This window comes from Trachemys scripta, chromosome 2 (assembly GCF_013100865.1).
Source record: "Trachemys scripta elegans isolate TJP31775 chromosome 2, CAS_Tse_1.0, whole genome shotgun sequence".
Taxonomy (NCBI): Eukaryota; Metazoa; Chordata; order Testudines; family Emydidae; genus Trachemys; species Trachemys scripta.
The window spans coordinates 80,935,656-80,955,763 of record NC_048299.1 but is presented as its reverse complement, the minus strand read 5'-3'; the positions used below and the strand labels follow the sequence as shown (position 1 = coordinate 80,955,763).

General features: G+C 47.1%; 1 protein-coding gene and 1 pseudogene across 1 annotated transcript; both read left to right on the top strand.

Annotated features, from left to right (window-relative positions):
• Positions 1-337: 337 nt before the first annotated feature.
• On the top strand, positions 338-1,409 carry LOC117872514 (C-C chemokine receptor type 8-like). Its single transcript, XM_034761018.1, has one exon. It carries the CDS (start codon positions 342-344, stop codon positions 1,407-1,409), a length of 1,068 nt encoding a protein of 355 aa, XP_034616909.1. The 5' UTR covers positions 338-341.
• A 5,034-nt stretch (positions 1,410-6,443) lies between these two features.
• Positions 6,444-19,397, top strand: LOC117871715 (annotated as a pseudogene).
• The last annotated feature ends 711 nt before the right edge of the window (positions 19,398-20,108 follow it).

The following is a 20,108-nucleotide window of genomic DNA, read 5'->3' as shown; positions in this document are numbered from 1 at the left end:
AGGAGACAAAAGGGGGGAAGAGAGGGGAGGAAAGTATAACTGACCTTTTGAGCATACAGGCCATCTTACACTACAAGATTTGTTGCAAGTATATAACTGTGGTAGAAATAATGATTTGCATGATTATATTTTAATTAGATAATGTCACAGGCCAAAGTGTTCCTTTACCTGAACAGGCTAGCCTGTCCTCAGAACCAAATTCTACTCCTTTACAGCCTGTGCAACCCTGTTGACTTCAGTGGGGTTGTGTGGGGTATCAGGGCAGAATTGTGCCTAGATACTTACTAAAAAATAGGATTGTTGGATTGTATTAAATTCTGTGCTCTTAAACAGGTCACCTCATGATGAATACTTCAACTGAGTCCAATCTTCTCTCTACTTTTGATGATGATTATTATCCTGAGTTGGGCTCCGTCTGCAGCACAGAGAATATCAAGATCTTTGGATCAGTATTTTTTCCAGTCCTTTACTGTGTGGTGTTCGTGTTCGGCTTGGTGGGAAACAGCTTGGTCATTTGCGTTCTGATAGTTTGCAAGAAACTGACCAGCATGACTGATGTGTATTTGCTGAACCTCGCCATCGCTGACCTGCTTTTTGTTTTCTCCCTCCCCTTCCTGGCTCATTATGCTTCAGACCAATGGACTTTTGGAAATGCAATGTGTAAAACAATATGTGGAGTTTACTACATTGGCTTCTACAGCAGCATATTCTTCATAACCCTCATGAGCATAGACAGGTACTTAGCCATCGTCCACGCTGTGTACGCTCGGAAAGTTCGAACAACCCTGCTCAGCATTGTTATAAGCCTCGCCATTTGGTCAGTGGCCATTTTAGCTTCAATACCAAATATCTTCTTTATCCAAGAACTTAATGAAGATGACAGTGTGAAGTGTGCTCCTTATTACCAGGATAATAAGGCTACTTGGAAACTTTTCACCAATTCCAACGTCAATGTTTTGGGCCTCTTGATCCCACTTGGCACTCTCATTTTCTGCTACTCCCGCATCATGAAAAATCTGCAGAGATGCGTGAACCGAAACAAGTATAAAGCAATGAAGCTGGTTTTCGTTGTTGTAGTTGTGTTTTTCCTCTTCTGGACACCCTTCAACATTGCGCTTTTTCTGGACTCTTTGCGAAGCCTGCTCATCATAGATGACTGCGAGACGAGCAAAAGCCTAGACCTGGCCCTGCAGGTGACTGAAACCATCTCCTTCATCCACTGCTGCCTGAACCCAGTGATCTACGCTTTTGTGGGTGAAAAGTTCAAGAAATACCTTCATGAAATATTCAGAAAACATGCAAGATTCTTATTGATTTGCAAAGACCACAATGTCTTTCCGAGTCACTATAGTATCTCTTCTATGCGCACCCAGTCCTCGCGTTCTTCTGTTATTGACCCTGTCCTGTAAAATAGAATGGGCCAAATTCAACCATTCAAGGATGCATTTGGTGTGATATAAGTATGAGTGACTTTGAAAGAAAATACTCCAGGCAGCTCAGTAAATACATTACTTCAAGTTGTAGTTGGGAGGACTTAGCTTTCAATTAAAGCTCTCTGTTACACTAGTAATGACTATGGTATAAAAGCTCAGACAATGTTATAATTTCAGTGTCCTTAATTGTATTAATTTGAGCTTCATATATATAATATGCTACCTTACAAGGAGAACCAGGCTGTTATCAAAATTATTATTTGTAAGCCTATACGTCACTCAAGTACTCAGGGACCTATGGACATGTATAAGACATGTAACTATTTATAAGCTTGGTTTTATAGTATAATTCCAATTATCCAAATTCCCTTTATCCAGAAATCCTAATTACCCAAATCTACAGTGTGTCCAGCCTTATGTTAGTTCATCACACACACAACTTCTCAATTAGCCTCTTTGCACATGTAAGCTCTAATCAACAGCTTTGTATTTTGTATAGCAGATCTCAAGAAAGTTATTTTTTTACTCTTTTTAATAAAGTACAAAGTATTAAGCTAACATCACCATTACTCCCGCTGTTCCCTGTATTTCTATAACAGTGATACTGCACCTCAAAATAGCACTTTCATTTATCCGAACACCTGGTTAGTCAAAAGATTGAGGTGTTCCCCAAACCAAATGGGATTTAACAGTAACGTACGTTGTCACTGATGGTTTAAAAAAAAAAGTTTCCTGCTGTATACTGTTTTTTTTCTGGTTGAGTTTAATAGCCCCCATTCTTAAACATGTACAATAGAAATTGAGAATTACAAACAACAAGGTTATGAACTGACTGGTCAACCATATACCTCATTTGGAACCAGAAGTGCACAATAAGGCAGAAGAAGAGACAAAAATAAATAAATAAAAAGCAAATACAGCACAGTACTGTATTAAACGTAAACTACTACAAAAAGGAAAGTTCATAAAAAAAATTGACAAGGCAAGGAAAATGTTTCTGTGCTTGTTTCATTTAAATTAAGATGGTTAATAGCAGAATTTTTCTTCTGCATAGTAAAGTTTCAAAGCTGTATTAAGTCAATGTTCACTTGTAACCTTTTGAAAGAACAACCATAATGTTTTGTTCAGCGTTCCGAGCACTTCAGAGTTACGAACAACCTCCATTCCCAAGGTGTTTGTAACTCTGAGGTTCTACTGTCTTTGATAGTATATACTTGCTATAAACATTAGGGTAATGGAAGTATGCTTACTCCTGAGATTAATTACTTGTGAATAGTTTAATTTACATCATTGAGACAACTTGTATGAGTAAAGGTTTCCAGAATTTACTCTAAATGAGAAGACAAGGCGGATTACAGCTAAGGGTATGTCTACAGAACAAAGAACACCTCATGGCTGGGACTGGGGCTTGCAGAGCTCAGACTGTGGGGCTGTGTCACTGCTGAGTAGATTTCTGGGCTTGCAGTGGAGTCTGAGCTCATGGACCATCCCATTCCGCAGGGTCCTAGAGCCTGGGCTCCAGCCTGAGCCTGGAAGTCTATACCGCAATGAAACAGCCCTTCAACCGGAGCTCTGTGAGCCTGAGTCAGCTAGCACAGGCCAGCTGCAAGTGTCTATTGCGATGTTGCCATACCCTAAGGCTCTAAAGCCTTAAAGATGGTACATATGACTAGAATCAGCATGTCAATGGCATACTGAACATTCATCACACACTGTATATCAGTGATACTAAACCGTTAAAAAAAAAAAGGGCCATTTTATTTCTTTTTCTGTTTTGGTTCATCTCTGTCATCTCCTCAACTGTCTTTCTATTCTTTCCTTTCCCAGTTTATTGAAAAAGTAGATTGTGTACTTTTAATGCCTTTCTATTTTTTCCTCATTTTTTGCTCCCCCATCCCAGTAGATCAGAAGGCACCTCCGGTTGGTGGAACATACATTAGTGGCTCTTTGGTTTACTAAAATCAGCGATACCTTGTACAGAAAACAAAACATGGATCAAATTTGTCTCTGAAATAACCCACGGGCACTCGGGGTTACACAAAGATTAATTTGGTTTAATAATTCAAAATTAGAAGCCATATTTTTCATTTTAAATATGCTTGTATTTCTTTCTCCGTGACAGAAGAAAACAGAGTAGGGATGCAAACAGGAAACCATAGACAGATCATTGGAACAGTCAGTCTTGGGGAAAGACTCAAACATTTTAGCATTTGGGTGTTTTCTTCAGCAACAAGTTATCTATTTTCTTCATAATTTTTATGTGAATTGCACAAAATGCAAACAGTGAATACCAATAAAATAAATACAGATAATAATGTTTAAAAAGTAAAGTTTAATATGATAATACACTACTCCTATGTCCCCCCCCTTTTCAAAAAAGATTAAGTGACCAAAATTGAGCACATTTCCTTATGATGAGACTGTGACATTATATAATATAATTTATATATTACTTCCATATTACCTAATCTCAACTTCTTAATGCTAATATATTATGATATAAAACTTACTGAGGACTGTGCAGAATTCAGGAGAACTAGAGCCCTGCAAATCCACGGATAACCACTTTATATCGGAGGATGCAATTGTATTGTCCACCGTGTTTGCCGATCAGATGCTGATATAATGAGATTCCTGCGTGTACTTCAAAGAGACACAAAGCCCCCCCATTCCCAAAGAGAGAGAAGTGTCACATAGACCAACTCACAGCAAAGTCCACCCCTCTCCCCGTAGAAAGAAAGACTAAATATTCCCTCCCCACCTCCCGCCCGGTGTACAGAGAAAGGAGAGGTGATACAGATCAAGACAAGCAGCAAAATCCCCCATGCTCCTATCCGTGATCCCTGCTGTTTAAGCAACCAAGCGTCTGGAAGACTTCTGCACAGTAGGTCAGTGTGGCTTCCTGACTTAGTTTGCAGAAGCAGCTACCTCTCCCTTCAACTGCCCATCGGGAGAGGTTTCCTAAATTGTTTGGCTGCTTTAACTGCACGGATAGGAGCACGGGGGATTTTGCTGCCTGTCTTGATCTATATCACCTTCCCTTTCTCTGTATACAGAGGGGAGACGGAACATAGGATCTTGAAAGCGGAGAAGCAGCTGTCTGCAGCTTATAGAAGAAGCAAGTCCCTGCAAAAATTAAGCACTGGCTGCGTGGCTAGAGAGCACTCACCCTCACCTGCGCCCCTCACCCTGTATCCCTATCCTGTACCCCTTTCTTGCACCCACGTGGGGAAACTGACGTAGAGTCATGTGGGCACCTATCCTTGCTCCTCTGCCTCCAGCCCGCAGAGGGGGCATGGAAGATGACCTGCTAAGCCCAGATGTGCAAAAATTAAGCACCTTAGCCCTGAGATAGTATTTCCCTTGCATGCGTCCCCTGGCCCGTGCAGGTACAGCTCTGCTCCAGTCGCAGGAACTTGCTTGGGGAATGGAGGGGAAGGGCTATGGTAGGGACACAAGCACCAGTGCCGTGTAAAACTCAAAGAGCTGTGGCAGGCACAGCAGAAGGCAAGGGAGGCAAGTAGTTGCTTTCTGGTGCACAGCTGCAGACATGTCACTTCTACAAGGAGGGGTCTGGGGTCAGCGTGGTGATGAATAGCCCCTCCCCACCCCCATTGCACTCCTCTTATAGCCTGGTGTTCATAACTCACAGAACAATACAGAAGGGCAGTGCAGGATCTATGCTTTCTGGCAGAGATGGCTGCAGGGGTGAAAGTAACTTAAAGGACTTACCCTTACAGCGGAGTCCAGAGCGGGGGCGTGGCCTCAACCGGAAGAGGTGGGGGCTTTTCAAGATTTAAAAGCCCTGGGACTCCCGCTGTGGCTGGGAGCCCTAGGGCCTTTAAATCACCCTGGAGCTAGCAGTGTCAGAGGCGGCTGGGAGCCCCGGGGTTCAGGGGTGAATTAAAGGGCCTGGGGATCTCTGTAGCAGAACACCGAGCCCTTTAAATCCCTGCCCGAGCCCAGCTGCCGGAGCTCCGGCGGCGCTTTAAAGGGCCCGGGGCTCCCCGCAGCGGCAGGAGCACCTGGCCCTTTAATTCCCTACCCGAGCCTGGCTGCTGGAGCTCCGGCGGTGCTTTAAAGGGCCTGGGGCTTCCCGCAGCGGCTGGAGCCCTGGGCCCTTTAAATCACTGCTGCGGAAGCCGGTACAGTCTGGCACGGCGTACTGGCTCGGCTTACTTTCACCTCTGGATGGCTGGTTCGCAGGTTATCCGGGGAAGTTGAAAATCAGCTGGAAACCTAGTATGATGCCCATGGAATGATGGAATTGAGAAACCTGCATCCTGTGATGCTGAACCTGCCCCCATGAGGCATTGCAAACCCTTCCCAAAACAACCTGCGGCTAGCTGCACAGTGGGATAGCTACCCACGGTGCACTGCTCTGTGTCAATGCAAGAGCTGCTACTGTGGATGCGCTGGCTCCGCCAACAGAAGGAGCTAGTGTGGACATGCAACAGCGGTTTAATTACAGCAGTGGCTGTACGTCAAGGTAACTTAAGTCAACTTAACTATGTAGTATAGACATTGCCTTTGTCAATGGGAGAAGCTCTCCCACCGACATAGCACCGTCTATACACGGGCGTATGTCAGTGTAACTATGTCACTCAGGGGGTGTGTGGATTTTTCACACCCCTGAGTGACATAGTTGTACCAATATAGGTCTGTAGTGTAGACCAGACCTCAGAAATCATGGGTGTGACATGTTAGTTACCCTTTTATCCAAGGTGCAAAAATTCCTTGAAAATGTTTTTAGAAACCATTCTTATTTTATAAATGATCGTCTTCAGGTTCAGGCCAACATGGTACATTCTGGCTTGGGCTAAAATTTTCTCAGCCATAATTTCTTCCTTCCACTGCAACATGTTTAGTTCATGCCTAGTACTACAATGCACGGCAGTAAATTGGAGCAAGTAAACATCAGTGCATTCACTCAGGCCGGGTCTACACTAGGGAGCTTACAGCGGCACAGCTGTACCACTGCTCTAAGATTATTACTTGTGTAGCCACTCCATGGCAATGGGAGAGAGCTCTCGCATTGACATCATGAAACCACCTCCACGAGCAGTGGTACCTGGATCAGTGGGAGAAGCTCTCCCGCTGACAGAGGCGGTGAGTTACATGGGCCTGTGGTGTCCGGTCTCCAGCAATATTCAGGGCCGGGGGCCCAGCTCCACCAATGTTTGGAGCCGGGTCTCTCCCCTGGCCCTGCCTGGAGTGTCCCCGGCTTCCACCTGTTGCTCCCCTGTGCGCCTCCCCTGGGCCTCAGAGTGTCCCTGGCTGATTAAAAGCGGGCGGCTTCCCTGTCGCTCCGCACTGCTCTCCTTTGCCTGTGCTGCCACCTACGGCTAGGGTACAGCACAAGAACAGGCCTAGGCAGCTGGCTGCTACTGCACTGGAAGAGGGGAAGGAGGTGCAGACATAATTGGCAGCACCCACCGGCAGGAGACGCTGGAAGAGACCTCTGGACCTCACTCACCTGAGCAGCTGCTGGGGCTTCCTTGAGTGTCTGACCCTGTGATCCTGCCCCCAGCCCGCAACCACAGGGCAAGAGGCAGGCAGCACCCCCCATGAGGCTATGCTGTCGGTAGGGCTACCCACAGGTGAGGTGAACTGAGGCACCTGCCTCAGGTGCCAGACTGTGGGGGGTGGGGAGTGTCACTAGGACCCAGAGTGTAGAAAATTGTGTCTGCTGCTGGTGCATGTGTATTCTCTCTGCTCTAGATGCACAGAGATGGAGGAGTGCTGTGCTGGAGGAAGGAGGGCACAAGAGACATAACAGGCAGACAGGAGAAAAGGTGAGAGGGAATAACAGAAAGCAGCAGGAGCTGCAGGGAGAGAGAGAGAGGAGGAGGAGCCTCTTATGTACCTCTCTAGCACCCCTAGGAGCCTGGACTGATTAACACCAGCTTCTCAGGGAGCTTCCTGTTTCCTGTTGCTTCCCTGAACCCACTTGAGGAGAACAGGCAGTCAACTGAAGTAATAGGAGCCAGTTAGGCCCTTAAGACGCTGATATCTTCCCTCACTCAGGCCCTGCTACCAGCCTGCTTCTTTGTCCCCTTCAATTGAGTGTTGAGAGCCACTATTGCTGGCACAGAACAGCAGTCATGAGTGAAAGAAGAAAACGCCCCTCTGGGGCAGCATTCAGAAAAAGAAAGAAGGCAAAGGAAGCTTTTCTATCTTAGCAGGAAGGAGCTCTCCTGAGATACATAGACACAAATGTTCACAGTGAGCCTTCCGGTCCTAGTGAGGATGTGAGTGGTGAGGAGATGCCTGATCTTCCAGTTAGTCAGAGTGCAGGTGACCTGGCAGCTACTGCAGCATCCATATCTCCATCCCAAATGGATGTAACCATGCACATTCCTGAAGAAAAGTGTAGATCAGAGAAGAGTGGTGGAGGTGCAAGAAACAGCTGCTGCTGAGTTTAGTTCCTTAAGTCTAGATGATCCAGGACTGTGGACCCACTTGAGCAGTAGCCTGAGGGACTTCCTTGTACTGCATGGGCCACAGCAAGTGAAAAACTTAATGTTCCCCAGCTCCAGCAGTGTTTGAGGCTGGGTCTCTCCCTCAGCCCTGCCTTCTGCCCCTGGGTGCTCCCCTATGCGTGTCCCCTGGGCGATTTAAAATGGCCTGGGGCCCTACCAACTGGCTTCCTGCCTGCAGCCCCTGGGCGGGGTGGGACTGTGTCTGTGTCTACACATGCTGTTCCCGCCCCAAGCGTTCCTGCGGCCAATAGGAAGCTGCAGGGGCAGTCCTGGGGGTAGCAGTGCACAGAGGCCCCCTGGCCCGCCCTGCCTAGGAGCCCCAGGTAAGCACTGCACCCCTCCTACCCCCTCCCAGAGCCTGCTCCCCAACCCCTTTCCACACACCTCTCCCACCCCCAAACTCCCTCCCAGAGCCTACACCCCCACTCCCAGGCCAGAGCCTGCACCCAGCACCCAAACTTGGTCCAAGAGCCTGCACCCCAGCCCTCCACACTCCCTCCCAGAGCCTGTACCCCCACCCCTTGCCCCAGCCCAGAGCCTACACCCAAACTCCCTCCCAGAACCTGCACCCCCACCCCTTGCCGCAGCCCAGAACCTACACCCAAACTCCATCCCAGAGCCTGCACCCCAGACCCCCTCCGCCACCCAAACTCCCTCCCAGAGCCCAACCTCTCATCCCTTCTGCACCCAAACTCCCTCCCAGAGCCTGTACCCCTCCTGCACCCCAATCCCCTGCCTCAGCCCAGGGCCCACACCCCAGACCTCCTTCCCCCACCCAAACTCCCAGAGCTTTAGGGAGGTGGGGGGCAGAGTTTGGGGGAGCTTTAGGGAGGTGGGGGGGGCGGAGTCTGGGCTCTGGGCACCACCAAAATTTCTACAAACCTGCCGCCCCTGTAATCTTGCTCTCTACAAGGAGAGAAAAAGTAGTTTCCCCTTTCACTTGCATCTGACTCCGAACCACACAGGTTTCCCATTTTCTGACATGGGCAATCTCATCTTCAATTTGTCTAACTTCCCATTCAGTAAGTATATTAATGAACATGAAGCGGCATTCAGGGTCAGCTCCCTCCAGCTTATACCAAATTAAAAGCCTCTTCTGGTAATCCATACTGGGAATTTACTCAATTTCCCTGCGAAGTCAGCAGAGGTGTATTTAAGATCTGAGTTTAAAAGACGGGATCCCAGCGATGCCTCCAATGTAGCATCCCCTATCCACCCGGTTACCTCCTTTAGTGCCAATCTCCTTACAGATTTTGGTGGACAGACCTGGCTTCTTCTGGATCCTGCCACCACTCAGCAGGGTGTAACTTCTTTTTCTTCCCTTATTAATTTATTTAGCAGTGCCTCCACCCCCCTATGCTCCTTCCTGGCAGGGTCACCTTGGCAGCGTGGGAGGAAAATACAAATCACAGAGTAACCCCCCTTATTTGCCAGATAGTGGGAAGCTTCCAAGAAATAACACAAACATATACAGTAACTCCTTAATGTTGTAGTTATGTTCCTGAAAAATGCTACTTTAAGCTAAACGATGTTAAGTGAATCCAATTTCCCCATAAGAATTAATATAAATAGAGGGGGTTAGGTTCCAGGGAATTTTTTTTGCCAGACAAAAGACATATCTATACACACAGCATAAGTTTTAAACAAACAATTTAATACCGTACACAGCAATGATGATTGTGAAGCTTGGTTGAGGTGTTAGAGGGTGGGATATTTCCCAGGGAATGTCTCGCTGCTAAATGATGAACTAGCAATTGGCTGAGCCCTCAAGGGTTAACCCATTGTTGTTAATGTAGCCTCACACTCTACAAGGCAGCACGAATGGAGGGAGGAGACACAATAGACTCATGGCAGTGGCTGCAAACAGTCCCTGCGGAAACTGAACGTGATGATGAACCCACGCTATCCCATTGGAGTGCACCACTCCCTCCACTTTCAAAGTGTCGGGTGGTGCATGTGTGTGAATGGGAGACAGAGAGAGAGAGACACACCGTGTGTGTGTGTGAGAGAGACACGCACATTGCCCCTTTAAGTACACTGACGCCACTCTAAGTACATTGCCTTTTTAAGTAGATCAGCAAGTTGAGACAGCAGCTGCTGCCAGCAAACTCCCTTCATCCTAAGCGGGGTGAGAGGGACAGCCTGACATCAGCACCCCTCTTCTCCCCCACCCCTTGCACAGCAAGCAGAAGGCTCCCGGGAGCAGCTTCAAGGCAGAGGGCAGAAGCAGCACACAGCAGTGGGGGAAGAGACAGCTGAACTGCCTGGCAATTGATAGCCTGCTGGGCGGCTGCCGCACAGGGAACTTAGGGGAGCTAATAGGGGGGCTGCCAGTCCACCCTGGTTCTAAGCTCCCACCAGCTTGCTCCAACGGGCTGCTCTTCCTGCAAGCAATGGACAAAGCAGGCAGCTGCCAAATAATGTTATAAGGGAGCATTGTGCAACTTTAAACAAGCATGTTCTCTAATAGATCAGTGATGTAACAACGAAACAATGCAACAACATTAACCAGGAGGATGTTAAGTGAGGAGTTACTGTACAGTATATTTAACATAGAAATTATATTAAAGAGAAGATAAATATAACATAACAGGGTAAAACACTATTCTCAGGATCACCAGTGACTCTACTTATAATACCCGTGAATTTCTCCAGTCACGTGACCTAATATAGCAAACGTAAAATTAGTGTCCCATTGGTATGTGTACTTTGTAGGGTCCCTGGATGACCTGTGACCACGATATCATCTGTACAGCAGTAGACTCACAGGTGGGATAAGGTGCTAAGTCCTTCCGCAAATTTAGTAGGGCACCAGGTAATAAAATCCCCAAACCCTTATCCCCTGGCTTGAGCACACAGTTCAGGGTGTGAGGGGTCTCCCAAACATTTTTCCTGACCAACTAACTAAAAAATGGTGACTCACAACTCTGTAATGGATCTTCAGATTCAGAGATGGCTCTGGGCTCCTCGGTCACTGCAGAGGGCTGACCATCGCTGCTGGCAGGCATCCTCTTCATGCAGGAGTCAGGCTGCTTCTGGTGCCAGGATTTCTCCTCACCACCAATGGGTGCAGGGCTCAAGGTGCGGCTTACAAAACTACACTAAGCGCCTAATCTCCCGCCCAAGTGCTCAGACACACTCACAGCAGGTGGGCAGCCCTGGAGTAGCACCCAGAGCAGTGGTGACTGATCTCACCTAGAGAGCTGGAAGCTTAACTCAGTCTGGCGGGGGGGAAATTTCCCAACAAAGCTCTACAAACTGAGAGTCACCTTGGAGCCGGAAAGGCTCAAGCTGAGGGATCTTGCTGTCAAGTCCCCAGAGGCCAGTTCTCCGGGGGAGCCCTGCATGCAGGCCTGGAACTCACCAGCTCCCCACACAGCAAATCCTGCCCTTGCCCTGGCTGGCTCCAGACTGCTCCAAACTGGCTTCTCCCACCCCTGAGCTCCCAGGGAAGGGCTTCTCACTCCCTATTGGTCAGGCTGGCTCTTCTTCTTGGGCTTTCACTTGTCAATCATTTGAGTCTGTCCCTTCCTCTGAGCAGGCACACCAGCCATCTTTCCCCAAACCAACAGGGACCCGTGTTGTTCTAACTAGTGTCTCTCCTCTCTCCCTTTTGGCTGCTGAGCAGACTCTGAGTCTGCCCTTGGGTCCCACTTCCTCCAGGGACAGTGTGCTTCTCCCTGAGCTACCAGCACACAGAGCCCCAGGAATCTAGGTAAGCTCCTTGGGATTTCTACAGCATGGCGGCAGTCCCAGCCATGGTGAGTACCGCCCAGGACATTGGGGGGATTGGTGATATGAGGAGGGATAGCTCACGGGCATGAGTTCATGTGTATAGGGCAACTGAACTGAATACTGGCACTGTTTTCCACAGTCGGTGGTGTTTTTAGATGATATCTCACTCCTGAGGGTAATAGAGGCTGAAAGGGAACAGCTCCTGCAGGTGTCAAGGTGCCACCAGGACCGTATGATACTTGCCTGTGTGTGCTGCAGTGGTGCTTGCTGAAGTAATTGCTGAGTAGTGTGAGAAAGTGTCCTATGGCAGTGGAAGAACTAAGACAGCTCCCTTCCCCCATAAACCTTCAGCAGAGAATTGCAGGCTACCTGCAGGAAAGTTTCATCAGGATATCTATGGAGGATTCATGGGACATCCCAGTGCATGTAAACAAACAGTTTACAAACAAACAGGGGCCACCTCTGCTTAACTCTACAGGGGAATGAAAAGCAAATAGGTCCTCAACCTGTATTGGTTATTTAACCACCTCTTCTAGCACCAGTTAAAGAGTACATGAACAGATGTGTCCTGCTACTTTGGGGGTTCCATCCCTGTAATTTCAAAACAAACTGCATACTTACCAGAGGTTCCTTCCCCTGCATCAGGCTCCTCCATGCTCAACTGAAGGGCTGGCTGGATTGTGCAGGACTCAAAAACATGTTCTGGCTTGCTGTGCTGCTGGATACCCCAGTTGCCTGTCCCCCATAATCCTGCTCCTCTTCCTTGTCCACATTCTTGCTGTTCACAGTGGTGGCCTGTGACACTGGCTCCTGCAAAGTATCCACAGGCCTCTTGGGGATGGTGTGGGGTCTCTACTAAGAATGACATGTAGCTCTTTGTAAAAGCGGCACATCTGCGGCTCCACACAAGAGTGATTGTTGTCCTCTGTTGCCCTCTGGTACACTTGCCGCAGCTCCTTGGCTTCCATGTGGCACTGCTGCAGGTCTGTCTTGTAGTTCTTCTCCTCCATGTCCCAGGCAATCTGCTCGTAGATGTTGATGTTTCTGTGTCTGGATTGGAGCTGTGCCTGCACAGCCTCTTCTCCCCACAGACCCAGGAGATCCAACACCTCCTCTGTACACCAGGCAGGAGTGTATCTGCAGTGTGGAGCAGGCATGGTCAGCTGGGCAGTTGCTAGGTGTGCTTGAGAGTTGCTAGGTGAGCTCTCCTAGGTGAGCTGGACAACCAGGAAATGGAATTTCAAAAATTCAGGGGGCTTTAAAGGGGAGGGACAGTTTCTTGTGTTCCTGGCCAATGGCAGCAGAGTTCAAAACAGTGGCCGGAGCGGTCAAGATGGGGCATTGTGGAACACCTCCTGTCATGCAGTTATAGATCACAATATTTAAAGCAAACATTTACACCACAAACAAGTAATATCAAGCTAGCTAACTATAGGCTCCCAAGTCGTAGTCATTTTATCCAACATAGGACTCACTTGGTTAACAAATCCACTGACATGATCAGTACAGTTTTCAGTTTCCATGTGGCCTCTCTTAAAACAACCAACCACCCAAAAAAGCAAACACAATTCCAGACAAAAATAACAAAACATTAAAGTGCCAAATTCTCCCTGGTGCAAACTGGCATCACTCCATTGATTACATCAGCAAAGAATATGGTCCCAAATCCATTAAGTCAAAACAACTTTATTAGAATGCTGTAATTATGGGGGAAAAATGAAAAAGAGGAAATTCATAATTAAGGTTTTTCAGACAACTGTACTTTGATGCTAATTGTTATTTGTAATATCTATTGTAAATAATGTTTTCTGATCTCTGTTTTTCATCTATCTGGAATATACTAATGGATAAAAGCTGCCTTATTTTGTTGTGGTGTTGGCTTATGTTGTTGGAGTTATTGGAAGTTTTTATGTAGTGTCACTGGAGTTCATGCCTACATTGCATCTGATAATGTCTCTTAAATGTTCTTTTGTGGGATTTCAAATACTAAAGAATTGTTATTCACTCTGAGAAAATTGTCCGAGGAGGCTCTCAAATGTGCACAGGAATGGTATTCCTCACCACCACCTCACAATAAACAGGAGACTCAGAAAAAGTTACAGAAAAGAAAATGTCTTGAGAAAATTTGCTTGGTTCCTACTAGCTGAAGCCTCTGCTATCCGATCCTCATGGCTGTATGCAATTGAGCTGTACTGATTTTATAAAAAGAATTTCTATCAGTGTTTCTTGAGAAAAGGTCCTTCAAAATGGATCATTTGTGGGCCTTTATGTTGTGCTGATAACTTCTGTTAGTTACTCATACCCTGGTGAGAGGGGGTGCGTGAGTATTTAGATAGAAAGTGTGAAATGATCATGAGGCTGGAATGTTTGTTTTGGGCTTTTCTCAAAATTATGGGCTGCTGGAGATCCGAGCCTCAGCCGCCTCCAGTTACTGGAACCAGAGCTTTTGCTAACCCATAAGTTCCTTTTCATAGCAACAGACATAATTACCCATCATGTCCACCGAGGGCCAGGGCAAATGGCAGTAATATTAGGGTTACCATACGTCCGTTTTTTCCCGGACATGTCCGGCTTTTCGGCAATCAAACCCCCGTCCGGGGGGAATTGCCAAAAAGCCGAACATGTCCGGGAAAAATACCGGACGGGCGCTTCCTCTCCCGCGGCTGCTCTACTCCTCCCCTCTCAGACTTCGGTTCTGTTTAAGAGCCAAGCTGCCCGAGCCATCACTACTGGCTTCGGGCACCCTCCCTTGCCTCCGGACCCCAGCCACCGGCCGGGCACTTCTCCTCCCTGGCTCCAGCTGCTCTGCTCCGGCGGCGCAGGGTCCGGAGGCAAGGGGGCTGCCCGAAGCCGGTAGCACTGGCTTGGGCAGCTTGGCTCTTAAACAGAGCTGAAGAGTCAGGGGAGGAGCACAGCAGCTGGAGCCTGGGAGGGGAAGTGCCCGGCTGGGGGCGCAGGGTCCGGAGGCATAGGGGCTGCCCGGAGCCCGAGCGCTACTGCCTTCATGGTTTGCTGGGCAGCCTCCAGAGCCTGCGCCCCCGGCTGGGCGCTTCCCCTCCTGGGCTCCAGCTGCGCTGGGGAAGCACCGGCCGGGGGCGCAGGGTCTGGAGGCTGCCTGGCAAACCGTGAAGCCGGTAGCGCTTGGGCAGCCCTTTTCGCGTGGCTGGGAGGGAGGAGGGGGAGTTAGGGCGGGGACTTTGGGGAAGGGGCGGATTTGGGATGGGGAAGGGGCGGAGTTGGGGCGGGGGCGGGGTGGGGAAAGGGGCGGGGCCAGGGCCCCGTGGAGTGTCCTCCTTTTTTATTTTTTAAATATGGTAACCCTAAGTAATATTGGTTTTTCTCTTTCACACATCCCAGTCACAGTTTGGGCCTTGTTCAGAGGCATCCACCTTCACAGCCTTACAGAAACCGTGGGTAGTTTCTTTCCCCTTCCATGTCCAAAACTCCTGGCCCAGTTGCAGAACTCTGCAAACCCACATTCCATAGGTGGGCAGCCCCTTTTTATGTGTCCTTGTCACCCATACTAATAACACATGGTATCCTGACAGCCAGCTGGAGTCACCCTAGGTTCCACCCTCTTCTTCTCTGCCACCTTTCCAGCCACAGTTCTCTGACTCTCCACCCCAGAGTCAGTCCCTTGAACTATGACCCCTCTTTGCTGGCGATGTCCGCCTCAATGAATTCTGGGAGCTTGACTGCAGTCATTTAGGGTCACTGTCTGATGCCTCCTGACCCATTCCCGAGTGTTCTGCAGGAGCTGTTCTAAAATCATTGCATCCATAATCTCACCCACCGTCGGAGCATCTGGCCTCAGTCAGCAGGTAGCCTAGTCCATCAGTTTCTGGGCAAATGCCCTGGGCTGTAAATCCCCCCTCCCGCCTGCCTGCCAGTCCATCTAGTGGCCCAAAATTTTTTGCTGACACTTTTGAGGGGATAAGCCCACCTGATCTAGGATGGCCACCTTAACCACATCATAATCCTGTGCCTGCTCGTCATTTAGAGCCAGGTTGGTCACCTGAGCATCCCCTGTCAAATAGGGTGTAGCCATAGGGCCCAGGTTCTCTTCTCCCAATCTGCGCTCATAGCTACTCTTTCAGAAGTGACCAAACATGCATTGGAGTCATCTGCAGGCTCATCTTACAGAGCCCTAGCGCCTCTGCCCAGCTGCTGTTCCCTGCCACAGGATTCATCACACCTGGGAGTAGCTGCTGCTGTATATCAGCTTGCAGTGACCAGGGCTGGTTCTCAGCATTCTGTCCCACACCCAAGTTCAAGGTCACTCAAACCTGATCCTCAACGGTGATCCTCACCGCTGGGCCTGACAGGTTCTCAGCTAATCTGACAATCAGGCCCTAATAGTCTTCCTGAGTTCAGCTCCCTGAAATTGTAACCCTAATGAGGCAAAAGGGCAGGAATTCTAGAGCATGCCCCCATAAAAGGAAAAGTGACCCCTCTGTAGGTGAGGCCCTTAACATTTGATCTACATTGATATTATAGTGCAGTGTTTCTCAACAATTGGTCCGTGGACCAGTGCTAGTCCCTGCGATCTCCTTCATGTTTATGAAGTTTATGAAGACAGCAGACTGGTCCCTGGTATCAAAAAGTTTGAGAAACACAATATAGTGCACCTCTCTTGACACTTTGACCTGGATTCTCTGCTCTAGTAGGGCCGCTTTGTGTAGCCTGATACAAAATGGCTTTAAAATGGCCAGAGAGAGAGCTGGAACAACATCCCCCCTTGTACAGAGGAACTCTTCAAGTGGATGGAAAACTGTCAGAGGAGAGTCTGCTGCCTTCTTCATCAACTGTGTTTCCCCTTCCCCTCCCATTCTTGATATAAGGGCAGGAAAGCGGCATTTGGTTTGCAGGAGGCATGATAGAGCAGAGCCTCTGTTACTCCTGAGCTGTCAGTGATGTAACTTACACCAGTGGCAGAAGTTAGAGTTGGCCCCCTGCTGTTCTAACATTCATGCAGGCTGGTTGGCCAGGGAGCTGCAACACCTTCCCTGAGGCTGCCACTCTCTACTACAAACATAGGTGGGACGTGATCTAGAATCGAAGCCTTTACCTTTATTTTTATTTGCCAAGCGGATACGTTGCTGCTCTGTAGTCAGATTGGGGCTAGGTGCATGAAGTAACTTCAGGAGACCTTGGAAATTCAGACTCAGATGTGTTTATATTGAACCTCCTTCATGACTGGGTCATCTGGGGGATTACAGTATAATAAACAAGCTAGATAGGTCAAACTTGCCTTAAGTTAGGCATCTACATCTTTATTTAGCTATTTTTAAATAAAAATGGCCAGGTTTGCAGTGCTGCTGAGCACTCACAATTCTTATTGACTTCCAGAACAGTGAGCAATGATCATCTCTTTTGAAAAACGGCTACTTTTATTTAGGTACCTAAATACAAACGAGGGTTGGGCACCCACGGACAAAAATTTTGGCCCTGCATGTTTAAAAAACATTCTTGACAAGAATTGGCAGCTGCGGATTTAATGTTTGTTTCTGCCTAAACGAGTGAGAGAGCGAGCGAATGCATTCAAATTAACACCTTGACTCTGTAGGAACACCACACGTACTATAGATTCAAAAGATAATTGCACCCAGCATGCAGTGATGATAAGCAGAGCTTGTAATTTACAAAATATATTTGTCAAGTTAACTGTTTGTCTCTAGTAAATTAGAAAGGTGCATATTATAGCGTGGCACTAGCAAGGCTGAAGTCCTGGGGAAAAGTGGTTGTCACCTACTAAGAAAAAAATTCAGATGCTTTTTTTTCTTTTGCACTCATAATTCTAAATGGACTTTGTGTGAAATCTCAGGCTGGATGTGTGCAGTCCTCTGTGAGCACGGCTGTCTGCCCTTTCTGAAGAAAACATAGAGACAAGGAAATGATAAACAATAGGGTGCTCAGCATGTTCACTACCTCAGTTTTATTGGTGCTTTAATTATGCACCATGAAGTCAGTCTGGTTCCTTAACCTGCTGAACAGGATGCACAGTGAATGGGAATCCCCATGAGTACCAGTCATTCAAGCTGAGCACTGGGGACAGGATTTGGGCCTGAGTATAGTTATCTAGTTAATCAGACTCTCAAAATTCTTCTGCTCGCTAATATACTATTTGTTGTTCCGCTTCTCATGGAAACACACCACGTCCCTGACACACCACCCAAGAAAGTCACAAATCCATTGCCTCCCCAATGCTAGCCTGTTCTCTCATGGGCTTCCCAGTATTTCCTGTTTTTATTTTCATGGAAATGGTTTGAGGAGAGCAGTGCTTAATTTGCAATGAAAGAGGTGCTGGGGTGCAAGCATTTTTTTACTTTCATAACTGAAAGAGGAAGCCCAGAGATGCTGAGGCTACGAACTGCCAAGCCCACAAGTGCTGAAGCTCAGCCCTGGCAAGCCTTGGCACAAATTAAGCACTGGGGAACAACCTTTCTCGTGGGATTTTGACAATAATAACTGAAAGCGGAGATGCTCACAAAAAATAAATCTAATGAAACCCCAAAGTTAGCCAAATATCTTCAAACTTCAAAAAAAGCTTTGATTTGGTTCAGGTCTTGTGTGAGGCTTGAGGACAAAATGTTCTTTTACCTGAACAGGCTAGCCTGTCCTCATGGCCAATTTCTACCCCTTTACAGCCTGTGCAATCTTGTTAACTAGTGTGATGTGTCAGGGCACAATTGTGCCTAGATTACTAACTAAACAATAGGATTGTTGGGTTGTATTAAATTCTGTGCTCTTGAACAAGTCACCTCATGATGAATTATTCAATTGAGACAAGTCTTCTACTTTTTATGATTATTATTCCAAGTGGGGCTCCACCTGCAGCACACGGAATATCAAGATCTTTGGATCAGTATTTTTTCCTGTGTGGTGTGCTTTTACTGTGTGGTGTTCGTGTTCTGCTTGGTGGGAAACAGCTTAGTCATCTGTGTTCTGGTAGTTTGCAAGAAATTGACCAGCCTGAGTGATGTCTATTTGCTGAACCTCGCCATTGCTGGCCTGTTTTATGTTTTCTCCATCCCCTTCCTGGCTCATTATGCTTCAGGCCAATGGACTTTTGGAAACACAATATGTAAATTAATATGTGGAATTTACTACATTGGTTTCTACAGCAGCATATTCTTCATAACCCTCAGGAGCATAGACAGGTACTTAGCCATCGTCCACGCTGTGTACGCTCGGAAAGTTCGAACAACCCTGCTCAGCATTGTTATAAGCCTCGCCATTTGGTCAGTGGCCATTTTAGCTTGGTCCCTGGTATCAAAAAGTTTGAGAAATATCTTCAATTCCAAATATCTTCTTTATCCAAGAATTTAATGAAGATGGCATTGTGAAGTGTGCTTCTTATTACCAGGATAATAGGACCATTGGAAACTTTTAACCAATTTTGAAGTCAATATATTGGGTTTCTTGATCCTGTTTGGCACTCTCATTTTCTGCTACTCCCACATCTTGTAAAACCTGCAGAGATGCGTGAACCGAAACAAGTATAAAGCTGTTTTTTGTTGTTGTAGTTGTGTCTTTCCTCTTCTGGGCGCCCTTCAACATTGCACTTTTTCTGGCTTCTTTGCAAAGCCTGTGCATCATAGATGACTGTAGTAAAAACCTAGACCTGTCCCTGCAGGTGACTGAAACCATCTCCTTCATCCACTGCTGCCTGAACCCAGTGATCTATGCTTTTGTGGGTGAAAAGTTCAAGAAATACCTTCATGAAATATTCAGAAAACATGCATGATTTTTATTGACTTGCAAAGACCACAGTCAGAGTCACTATAAGCACCTCTTCCATGAGAACCCAGTCCTTGCGTTCTTCTGTTATTGACCCTGTCCTGTAAAATAGAGTGGGCCAAATACAACCATTCAGGGGTGCATTTGATGTGATATAGTATCAGCGACTTTGAAAGAAAATACTCCAGGCAGCTCAGTAAATACATTACTTCACATTGTAGTTGGGAGGACTTAGCTTTCAATTAAAGTTCTCAGTTATCATAGTAGTGACTCTGGTATAAAAGCTTATACAATGTTATAATTTGTGTCCTTAAATTTATTAATTTGAGCTTCATATATATAATACACTTCCTTAAAAGGAAGGCTGTTATCAATATTATTTTTAATCCTACATCTCACTCAAGTCCTCAGAAACCTATGGACATGTAACTATCAATTTAATTTATTATCTAGGTTTTGTAATACAGTATAATTCCAGTTATCCAAATTCCCTTTATCCAAAAATCCTAACTACCCTAATCTACAGTGTGTCCATCCTGTGGTCTTATGTTAGTTCATCACACACTTAACTTCTCAGTTTGCCTCTTTGAACCTGTAAGCCAGGGGTAGGCAACCTATGGCATGTGTGCCAAAGGCGGCACGCGAGCTGATTTTCAGTGGCACTCACACTGCCTGGGTCCTGGCCACCGATCCAGGGGGCTCTGCATTTTAATTTAAT